This window comes from Sander vitreus, chromosome 8 (genome assembly GCF_031162955.1).
Source record: "Sander vitreus isolate 19-12246 chromosome 8, sanVit1, whole genome shotgun sequence".
Taxonomy (NCBI): Eukaryota; Metazoa; Chordata; class Actinopteri; order Perciformes; family Percidae; genus Sander; species Sander vitreus.
Genome location: NC_135862.1, coordinates 17,701,390 through 17,713,512, shown reverse-complemented (window position 1 = coordinate 17,713,512; position 12,123 = coordinate 17,701,390). Strand labels below are relative to the sequence as shown.

At 38.0% G+C, this 12,123-nt stretch overlaps 1 protein-coding gene across 2 annotated transcripts in view; it reads left to right on the top strand.

Annotated features, from left to right (window-relative positions):
* The window catches only part of LOC144522299 (tumor protein p53-inducible protein 11-like), a 43,451-nt gene extending 32,685 nt beyond the window's left edge, over positions 1-10,766 (top strand). The window contains exons 2-8 of one of the 2 annotated variants that reach the window (XM_078257256.1): positions 64-141; positions 279-420; positions 5,256-5,314; positions 5,493-5,541; positions 5,955-6,051; positions 7,310-7,411; positions 8,126-10,766. In XM_078257256.1, the coding sequence (XP_078113382.1) occupies positions 140-141; positions 279-420; positions 5,256-5,314; positions 5,493-5,541; positions 5,955-6,051; positions 7,310-7,411; positions 8,126-8,259 (585 nt within the window). In that variant the 5' untranslated portion in view covers positions 64-139 and the 3' untranslated portion in view covers positions 8,260-10,766. The remainder of the gene's footprint in view (positions 1-63; positions 142-278; positions 421-5,255; positions 5,315-5,492; positions 5,542-5,954; positions 6,052-7,309; positions 7,412-8,125) is intronic. The other variant, XM_078257257.1, reaches the window with a different exon arrangement.
* The last annotated feature ends 1,357 nt before the right edge of the window (positions 10,767-12,123 follow it).

The following is a 12,123-nucleotide window of genomic DNA, read 5'->3' as shown; positions in this document are numbered from 1 at the left end:
CAACAAATAAAAGATGTTAACTACACTTAGCATTCTGATACGTCTGCTTCTCGCCAATTTTAGTGCACAACAGACTCCTCAACTGAGCCTGGGCCTGACTATAGTTGCAGACCGCCAGCCAGCAGCTATTTTACTTTTTATGTGGGTAAACCATGTTAAACTAAATATTAATCATAACAGAGTATTTTTACATACTTTAAAATGTATCTGGAGTGGGACTTTAATATTTTCGTTTTTTGCATCTTCTCTGAACTTACCTCTCCTTTCTTCTTTGTCAGGTGTGTGTGCACCATGGCATCTAAACCTCACCCTCCTCTGATGAAGAAGCACAGCCAGACAGACCTGATAAGCCGCCTGAAGAGCAGGAAGATCCTTGGAGTCGGCGGCGAGGATGATGATGGCGAAGTGCACCGCTCAAAGGTCAGATTAAGTCACATGATTTTTTATTTGTCATTTATATTCAGTATGGGCAGTAATACAGACAACAAAGGCAAATATCAGTGTATTAGCACAACAAACAACTTTTTCATAAATGTAGGTACGTGTTAAACCACTATCTGTCAAATGGATAATATTGCAGCAATGCGCAACCCTGGGAAAAACTATGGATTCCTTTTAAAAGCCACAATGGGCTGCTAATTGGCTCATCACTCTCATAGTGTCCCTTTTTGTGCATTTGCTCCTTATGCTTCAATGAATCTAGATCACGAAATCCCATGAGCTGCCGCAGCTCCACTGGGCTGTAACTGGCTCCCCTGAGAGACTCCCTGCCTCTTGCATCTCATTTATTATATTCCTGCCTCATGTATTTGCACACACATATAGACAGTGCACAGGGATGTGTATACCAAAACACAACAGCACACATGCTGGTTCATGCCAGGAGACACAAAAACACGTCTATATATTCATGAGCATTGAGCATACTAACAATAATATCTTGTTCCAACAGAGGGCTCAAATATCAAAATCCCAATGATATTTTTTGAGATTGCATTAGAATGAGTATAGGCAGAGCTGACGGTTCCTCCCTGAAATATTAATCAGGCAAGTGGGAACCGAACAGAAGGGAGCAGGCATACGGTGGTGGCTGATAGCTTGTGATGAGATGTCGCCCTCTTTTTTCAGCCCCTGTGAGTGTTTTTCTCGCTCCATGTTTTAGCGAGTGACCTAATCCAGACATCTGTCATTAAGATCCTTTTCACAAAGCGTAGGGATAGAGAAAGAGAAACACTTAATGCCTCAACATCCATTCCAATAATTTTTCTTTGATTTGAGAAAGTTAATTGAGGTTAGATACATGTCTGTAATGATTGAATAGTGGTTCAGCAACAGTCAATGCAAAGGACAGTAACAAAATACTTTGGCCAATGTGGTCTATTGTACGTGTGGTTTTGAATAGTAGGTTTCCCTATTTAACTGTGGCATTGACACTTATTTAGAAATCAAACTGGTGCTCTTACAATGAACTGCATTGTGCCGTTACTCTTGAGTTGTTCCATTTATCCTTGCCACAAGTGTTTGTGGTAAAGAGACCCATGGGATCTAACAGTCAGCTGCATAGCAACAGTTAGTTTGAAAGGGAAACGATTGACTTTATCCCAGTGGGCCCTGTAAACAAACAAGGGAAGTGCTCCTGTAGTTCGCTGACTGTCCCTTCCTGCCTCTTTTACTTTGTATTTGTGCTATTGTATGTGAGTGCAATTGTGCCAAGGAATATTGTCCTTCTTGCCCCTCACTGTCAGCTTATTTAACCCACTGGTACACTACTTTAGTGCTAAGGTCATGAAGTTACAACCAAGCTTTTACCCAGGTCTTCATAGATAAGACATACCACAATGTTTTGTGTATATTTTGTATCCCAGAGGATTACCACTGAGACATTTTGTAATCTTAATGTGACTGCACAAACTGACAACATCCTTCGGATGAGAAGCACAATTTTAGTTTGGTGAGTAAGAGATTATACTTCTTCTTCTACCCCTGAATATTTGTCATGCTCTCTGGCTTGTTTGTTGTGCTCTTTGTGTAGTGAATGTAGCTGACTGATGACAAGCCCAGTCCATAGCAGCTGTGATTAAACGTCTCTCCCCACAAACAGCATTGTGTATTTCTTCCTTTTCCTGTTTCTCCTTCTCTCCCTAACTCCCTTCCTCTTTATTCCACCCCAAGCCAACCTTGTGCCATCATTTCCCTTTGAGTATTTCTCATGCCAGTCATGAATATTTATCTGTTCCTGTCAAAAACCAGCCACTGAAACCATGGCACAGGAAGGCTGAATCACCTGCTCACGTGATCACAGACAGGCTTCATATACAGGCACTTTGCTGCAGTGAAAGGAGAGATGTAATGGGTCTCGTCTGTTACTCTTTATCTTAATATTTTTTTGGAGTTTAACTTTAAGGGTGTCTTTTTGTAAGGGCTCTGATATCAAAGCTAGCAGCAGCCATTGGTAAGAGGAAATGTTTAAGAAACAAAAAAAATCAGGGTACACAGAGAATCCTTTTGTCTCAATTTCATTTATGACACATTCAATCTTTTCATATCTTCCTCTCATCCATTTTTGCCATCATTAAATGCTAATTATATGAGAGTGATGACTGGATCTGTCTAGTATATAACATGACTCATTTAATTACATTCACTCTGACATTTCACAGGCTTATCAAGCAGAAAACTATTTTCCAATTGATCTTCTCTACTTTAGTGGATTTCATGGTTCAGTGTATTTTTTGTTTCAGTGAGGCTATGCCTCGCTGCAACACAAGAACAGTTTATGAGGGAAGAGATGCTTAATGATGAAGGAAAGTCATTGATGTTAGGGGAGTGATAAGACCTGAAGGCTTTGGATGAAGGAATATAACTTCACAGTCAACCAACAATTGTAATTTCTCGGTGGGTTACTGTCTGTTCAGGCAGTAAACTGTGTGGTGTATCATTTTGTTTGCCCCCATGTCTTTGTGTATTTTACGATGAAAAAAAACTAAATCTGAATTTGTCAGCAACATTTCTGAGTTGATATTCTCCTCACATGCAAAAAGAATCAGCACTCTTGCTATCTAAACCACCTTTGTTTTTTCCATATATATATATATCTATATATATATATATATATATATATATATATATATATATATATATATATATATATATATATATATATATATATATACACACACACACACAGATAAAGATTTTCCATTTTAGATAATTTGCAGAACATTACAATGTACACATTGCGTACTGTATTGTGCTCTAGCTCACTGATTTTTGCTGTTTCTAGAGATCTTGCTCATTTGCATCCAGTGCATGATTCATGTCATTATCAATTAATCTGCTGAATTCTTTTCATTTGTCTATTGCATTCTTTTAGTCTAGACAATGTCAGAAAACTGTAAAAAAGGTTGCAGAGAAAAAGCCCATCATAATTTCCCAGACCCGAAGGTGATATTTTCAACTGCTTGAATTTCAGTCTGAATTGCAACGATATTCTACTTAAATTAATGTGGATTTTGTTTGATAAATGACTTGAAGTATTAATTGATTATGAAATGTGTCATTTATAGGGCTGAAACGATTCCTTGAGTAACTCAAATAATTCAAATACTAAAAAACCTGGATGCAAAATGAGTTGCCTCGAAGCTTCGTTTAATCAATGTTACCAACGTCCCGATAAAAGTAAGTCACAGAGTCGTATGGACGATGAAACTACACCAAACACAACAACTACCAAAAACAAAGACAAGAAAATACGTAGCGGTAACCACAATTTGATCTAAAGAGCCGACTTGTTGACTATCCCTTTGGAGAAACAGCTGATTGTTGCGCACCATTTTCTCTCACTCTCTCTCTTCACGGAGAAAAAGCTGATCAGCGATCTACTAGCATAAGTGTAACAGAGCTGTGTGACATTGTAATCAAATATATAAATGAAAATAGGTTAAGTATAACTAATATTTACATATAGGCCTATATAGATCAGTCTCAGGTTGAAACTTGTAGTTCTGAAAGTTAAGTTGCACAACTTAAGGTAATGTTTATGTATGTTTAATGTATGCCTTAGTTTAAGGTTGTTATTGCATTTCAGAAAAAGTTTTCTTTAAAAACAATGTAATATGGCACTTAACTGCACTAAATAGGTTTAGTTTTTTGAGAGATGATATTGTAAGCAATGTATGCAATACAAATGTTTATTTTTTTCCGAAAATTAAACCAAAGTATATATATATATATATATATATATATAGTGTATTGCTCTTCAATAAAACAAAAGTATTTCTTATCCTATTACTCGATTAATTGATGGAATAATCGGTAGAATACTCGATTACTAAAATAATGGATAGCTGCAGCCCTAGTCATTTATATGTTTCTGTGTATCAACTAATAATTTAATTGTTTCATCACTACGTCATTCCAGCCCAGACAGACAGTTATAGATGAATATTAAGATACTGGTAATATCAGACTAAACGGAAATCATGCATGCTTTATGCTTTTCATGCATGCTTTTAGGTTCACATTATATATATATATATATATATATATATATATATATATATATATATATATATATATATATATATATATATATATTATTGCCGGATGGAGCAGAGTAAAAAAGAAATGCATCTTTCTCAACAGATATTACCACGAAAACGCTTGGGTGTGTCTCCTTAATATTGCTGCATGATGAGATTCATTCTGTTTTGCATTTTAACGAAATATTAACAGTGTTTCTATTCAACAGAAATAAACAATTGCTTTCAATTTGTCAAAACATGCTCTCACTAAATGCTTCAGGCTCTCAGGATTATCAATTGACTATTGTGTGGTACTTGCTGGGATTAAGTTAATTCATAGCAAATGGGGTTTCTCTTCTGGCATAGACCTGGTAGTTGGTTATTCATCCCCAATTCACTACAAGATGTTGTTATGACATACCCTCTTAATCGCCAGGAGGTGAAGACATTTCCAGTTTTTAATTAACATCTTTATAGGTCCTTCTTGACACTTAGCCTCTCTTCTTTTCTCTCCACCGCTTTGTTTAATGTGCTTCTTTATTTCCAGTAGCTTGCTACAGATGTGTTGGCAACATGAAATCCACCTGCATGGAGATCACTTTATTCTTGGTTATGTGGTGCTTTGTTGAAGGTTGTCATAATATATATCTGTTAAGATGACATCATTGCTTTTACGTTTCCCTTCTCATAACTTGCTTCCTCTTTCTTTTGTCTTGCCTTGTTCGCTCACAGATCAGTCAGATGCTCGGAAATGAGATGAAGTTTGCAGTGCGAGAGCCTATCGGGCTGAGGTGAGATTTCAACTGCTTAGACCAGCTCACAGTTAACACAGCAGACTGTGTATTGTCATCTGTGTGTCACTTCCTGTAAAGTTCAACCTCTTGTGAACTCTGAGAAAACAAATGCACAATCAGTGTTGCTTACAGGAATATTACAGTACAATATGTTATGTTGTGTATCTATTTTTAGGGTATGGATACTCATCTCTGCAGTGGGTTTCACAGTTATGGCCGTGATGGTAAGTGTTGCTTAAATCATCATCACAGTGAATGAGTTGACACATCCATGACTAAAAAGTCTTCACTCAATTTTTTAATAGTCTCTATGAATATAGTATTATATTTCATTATACTTTATATATACTTCTCTTTTTTTATACAGTTATTGAAGGAGAAAAAGCACTTCTCAAAATTAGAAAGATCATGTTATACCAACCCCGCAATGAATTACTGTAGATTCTTCATCAGTGAGGGACATCTGGACAAACAGCTCCATCTTTGTCAGCTAAAGCACCTAAATGCTCAATGTCCTCAGTGTTCATCTCACAAACAAGAAGACTTTGTCAATGCTGCTACATTTTGGGGGCATTTAGGGAGGACATAATCCTGTTGTTTTCATATGATGGTGTTGTGTTTTTGTTTTTCTACACAGGCCCTTGTGTTTCCCAACCAGCTATATGAGGTTGTTTTTGAGGAGGAGCTCTCCACGACTAGCATTTCCATTCGCCTTTATGGAGGAGCACTACTTAGTAAGTCTTCACTCCTATTTATGCTTCCTCATGCATAGCTGCAGTACAGTTATATATATATATATATATATATATATATATATATATATATATATATATATATATATATATATACTGCAGCTGTGCATGTGGGAGTTTGTTCACTGTGCTGCAATGATGCGGACACTCACAAATATGTATGCTGACACTCACAGATATGTATTTATTTACATTCACAACAAAATGTACATTGCTTAACTGCACGTGGTATGTGATAATGCATTTATTATAGTTCACACTCACATTTAGTTGACATACTCTCTTGCTGCAAAATCATCCCTTTAGGCTACATACAGAGACTGTGTGTATCAGTGATGTGAACAGTTAGCTATGAGGACTTGACAAGAGTACAGAGACCAATTCCCCAGAATGCTCACAACAAAGGCTCCGGTCGCCTCTCTTAAATATGCCAGGTAATTATGGCATTTGTGATTATTTTAATGGCCTTAGTCTGAAACACGGATTTCAAGCGAGTCAGTCACTCAGTGATTAGAGGGTTTGTGATGGCTCTGTGATTGTGACCAAGAGGCAGATAACACACAGGTTGCTCATTGATGTGAAAGCAGGAATATAAAGAAGGGTGAGAGCAAATGCTTAGCATATATTGAGTTGTGCCAGGTTGTCAGGCCATAACATATGTCATAACGTCAGCACATTAAATAGACATAAGAGCACAAAATATTTCATCTATCTAATATGTTCCCTCTTCCTCCCTCACCAAGACATTTTCGGAATACTAAAAATAAACCTCATACTGCACTCTTAACACATTGTACGCATATCTTATGTTATGATAAATAAACATAAAAATAAACCTCTGGAAGATTACTGCCTGAGGTGAGATAAAACCTTAAGCATATGGCACTGCAGGGAGGAAAATATGAATGAACCCGTTCTCAATCTCATAAGGCCAACACAAGAGGGGCGTCTTTATTTTAAATGTCAGCAGGGCTGTGGGGATTAGCAAAGGAAAAAGGAAAATATACTGGAAAAATGTCTGGGAATGAAATGATAGAGCACAGGATTTTATCAGAATCAATTAGTCCAATTATTACAGTGTGAATGTTGCATCACAAGCAGAGTACAGCTGCAAGTAAACTGTTGTCATACTAGTTTTATCAGTGGAATCGAGTCTTCTTTCCTGAACTTCCTCTTTTTTTCTATTTTCATTCCCATGCCCCTGAACCTATAAATTCTCTTTCATCACATAATTTTCCAGGCCTGGCCCTCATCATGTGGAATGGTCTCTACACAGCAGAAAAGATCGTCATCCAGTGGACTCTGCTCAGTGAAGCCTGCTACTTTGCTGTCCAGTTTCTTGGTAGATACATTTCTCTAACCCATTATTTTAATGTGCTGTTTATGTCCTTTTGTTCCTAGTTGTTATAATTACTATCTCACTTAGTGACAGAGTTGAGACCAGCCATTGGTCAGATTGGAAATGAATGGAATGTATGTGTTGACACTGCCCTCTTGTGTTCACAGTGTGGAGTCACAACCTTGCATATATTAAAGAAACAGTCCACCCAAATTTAAGTCTAACGCATGCCCATATGTAAATTGAAACCATTTTTGGTCTCTATAACAATTTCTCCATCCATACTGGACTCAGAGAGACCCCTTCCTAAAGCAATTTCAATGCAAGTCATGATGGACAAATTCCACAGTCTACTTCGAAAGGTCAGCTGAAGCTAATGTGAGGCTTCATCAATCGGTTTCCTCCAAAGTAACAATACAAATGTCCCTCTTTGTGTTACTGTCCCGACACACAAGCCCTGCAAGGACGCACAGTCCAGGGAAACCCAAGAAGGGAATTTTGGACTAAAAAGACCACTTGATTGACTAACACAGACTAATAATTGCAGCGACAGATAACTCTCTCTCGGGCATGTGAGTATAGTTTTTAAGGCAGACTTGAAAAAACGTGAACCTATACTCCTTTAAGACCCACTTTCCATAGGTTAATAATGCTAGGGAAATCATGCGTTATGTGCATTTCCTATTTCAAGTACTAAATGTTGCACTATGGTTTCAGTGACGTCCATCACCTTAATGGAGATCGGCATCCTGCCCAATGGTGCCATGCTTCTGCTCCTCAGTCGGGTGCTCTTCCTGGTGGTCACAATGTCCTACTACTACCACCTGGGCCGTAAGCTGAAGAAGATCTGAGCTGACTGGTTGATACTTCCAGGGAGGGGACAGCTGAGCACAGATCACAAACAAGGGCTCAGAAGGTTTGGAAAAGTATTTGATTGGGGCTTGGTTGGAGCATTACTCTGCCAGTGGATTCCCCCTGCCCCCTTCCATGGGACCTAGCCTATTGTAACCCCCAGTATTCAACAGTTGAGCCCAGTCTCACATCCCAGACTCTACAACTAGAACGAAAAACCTCATAGTGAATTACTCTGTCACTGGGCTGTGAGGTCAAGACCCTCTTGACACACATTTTTTCTCTTCTGTAATTACAAAGAAGGAAATGGCAGTTTGTAGTGCATTGCGTTCTTTTGGCTAATAGTTATATGATTATTTGTACAGTACATCTGACTATGTTGTTCATGTACAGCCACGTGATTTCCAGATTCAGTATTTAGTGTTCTCTAAAGTTGCATCTTGACACCGCTTCTTAATCACGCTCAAGGACTAAAAGTTTGTGCTCTAATTTGTTTCCTGTTTGATGCTGTCGATGTTAACTCATACTGTATGTATGCTAAAGTGCAGCCTGAATATATGTGCTCTTGCATGCTTCTCTGACAGCTCTTTATTGAACACTTTAAATGGGAAAAGCATCCGTGCTTAGTGAAAATGTAGGGGCAGTCAGATTAGATAAATGCTGGATGATTGACAATGAACCTTTTCTTATACTGCTGACAGCTTTCTTGGTCAGCACACTGAGGGAATACCTAAATGTCAGTTTTTGCACTCAATCGTGCACATCAACCATATTCAGATTTAGACTACCCAAAAAGAAATGCTGAATCTAAACATTTTTTCAGGGACAAAGTGATTTTTTTTATTCCTTGAGGCAGCAGTCAAGAAGTTCCACCAAAGTGAATAAGAATTGTTTTGTACATAATATTTACACTACTGAGATTAAAACATGTAATGTTGAGAAATGTACATGTGAACTGATTCGTAGAAGAGAAACAGTGTAGTTCTCCTTGTTTGTGTGCTGGTAGGCAGGACTTTAGCCTGAGTGATCTTACAGAAAGCATTTTAACATTCTAACCTTTACTGTAAAGCTAGTGTCCCAAGCCGAGCATGTCAGTGTGCAGAGCAAACAAATCTGAGCTGGTTCCTCTTCAATGATGTAGCACAGTTTTTTACATAAACATTATCCTTAGCGTTAAAACTACTTAAAAGAATAGTCATCTGCATCCTGCATCTTGTATATGTAAATAAAAGTATTTACTATTATGTGATGTTCTTGTGAACCGAACAGGGAACTTGTTCAGTATTAGTAAAATGACTTTCAAAGATTGATCTTTCTCTTGGTGTGTCTTATTTTGTACCTATTTAAGTGACATTTGTATTTTTGATGTCATGGATGCAGTATAATCCACTAAAAGAAATGGCTCAAAATGTGTAGCAAGCTCCCACCAACTAGAACGCAACGCTGATAAATTAAGATGTTAAGGATGCATTAGCTGAATATAGCAAAAAAAAGCCTAAAAAAGATAATTTGATTTATAAGGCAGTTAAAATATACAGTATGTGCTTTAAAACAGATATAACTCAACACTTAACAGTTTTCACCCAATCGATATGTTCACTATATTTTCTACCTCCCACTACTTGGCACGCCCCTCAGGTACGCTACATCCCAGCTCAGTGTTTCAGACCCCTGCCAGCAATGCTGATTTGTCAACTCTGATCTCTTCAACTCAAAAACACATTCTAAAAATAGTTGACTCATTTCGTAAATTTATTTTGAGTCGAACAAGAAACATACTGTAGGCCTCCTCCAAAGGTGGTCCATATTGTTGCAAATGATTATGTTCAGTCCTGCCCTAGAAGGGAGTGGTCCTGAGGTCAGAGTGATTGTGGGTTTGCAGTTGCGAGTCCAGCACTGAAGGCAGATGTGCTTGTTACTTGGGTGAGTTTTCAGTTCAGATAGGGAAAACATGAAACATGGGTGAGGTCTCCCTTACTCCTGAAAAGTTGTAATTATCCTTTTTCCAGTGTTTAATTAGCTGCAGCTCTCCCGAGTGACATTGGGTGCCCCAACCTACTCCTCTGTCCTGACTAGCATGGTAATTATGGAGTTCAAGAAAAATGTCATTCCATTTCCGTCGATACTACAGGCCTCAAATCATCAGCCCTGTGAAATGTTCAAAGGTCTGTAAAGCAGGTTATTTTAGGGGAGATGGGCAGGTTTGGGGGGGCGGGCAGAAGAAGGGAGGCAAAGAAATGACTCTTTTCATCTTCCTGGTTCTCTGATGTAAATTAGTCCAAATATTATATTGGTAAGTTGTGTCTTTGACATTTTAGAGGAATGGTAAGTTGAGCTATTCATTCCCTCTGATTTAGATTCAACATATATTGTACGGTTGTGAAAAGCATACCAGATCAAACTGTTTCAAGTTGTAGCATTGTGTTTTTATGTATATATGTGCTATATTGTACCTCAAAAATGTTATTTAGTTTGAAATAAAGCACACTACTGTTTATATTGAGGACTTCAAAAGTGATGTAATCATCTTTGTTCTTTGTTGTTTTTGATATAGGGCTGCAACCCCAGAAATAGAATGAGAGTAGGACGGACATTTAACTGTTTGCCATGGTCATTTGACTAGTTCAAGAGAAAATGACGAATGTTGTTATGGCGACAACAGCACACGTCAGTGGGGCCGTAAAGTCTGTCACACTGACTAGTTCGAGAAACTCCAATGACTTACCAATAGAAATATGAAGCGATTAAATCCAGCAATCCTCAATTCCTCTCTAGCAGCAAGGCAATGGACATAGTGCACAAAAGACGCCTATCCATGCTTCATACTACTCCACTGCTCATTTGTTTGCAAAACCTCACCTCAGTGAGTCTCGATTTTCCGCAAGTTGGTTTATACGGAAATTAGCCTGCCACAACGGTCGCGGTTCTTTGCAATGGCAACAGTGCACATAAAAATGGCCGCCGTTTTGACCATCCTGCTATGTTGATTTAAAAGGGAATGTCCATTCTATTCTCATATTTCTATGGCTGCAACAAACCTATTTTGATTGATTATTCTGCTGATAATTTTCTCATTTAATCAATTGCCAGATAATTAGTAGTTAAAAAAATCACAATTTCTCACAACTTCCTAAAGCACAATGTGTTTTAAATGTGCCTTTTTTCTGACCAGCCTCAGCAGGAGAGCTTCAAACTAGCTGCAGTAACTTTGCAATTGAAGAGCTTTCAGCAAACTGTTCTGTCTAATTTAATAAAACGCATCAAACCACAAAACAGAACCAACAACTTTGTTCTAACATGTCTTAACAAAGAAACTAGAGAGCTGTAATGTAATCTCACCCTTTGTTTAGTGTTTTCTGTTTGGAAGGTGTTGAACGTGTCATAACATGATCATCCTCAAGTCTGAATAAAAGGTCTTCTCTGTGAATTTAAAGGAATCTCCCTGGTGTAGCCTACCACATATTCCTGCCTAACCTTTCCCATCCCCAGTGCTCTCTCTCCTTACATACACATTGGGCAAAGGGTGAAAAGAGGGACTGTGTGGCACAGGAAATGTGTGTGGTTAGGGGTGTTTATAGGCAAAAAGCTGTGTCCCTGTGTATGCATTCTCCCTGTACTTCCCGCTTAATATATTGAGTGCTAGTTTATTTCTTAAGGCATGGTAAACAGTAATTTAGAATGGCTGACAATGGTTTATTTTAAAAAGGCCGTCTAAAACATTTTTGTTGGTTTTACCCAGCAACAGTTTATTATCAACATCTTCTGGTTTAACTTGCATTATGTAATGGTGGTGCACGGGACAGGCAGTGGATGTAAATATGTTTGTGTTGTGTTTTCTTAATATGAGCAAAGAATAAGTATTT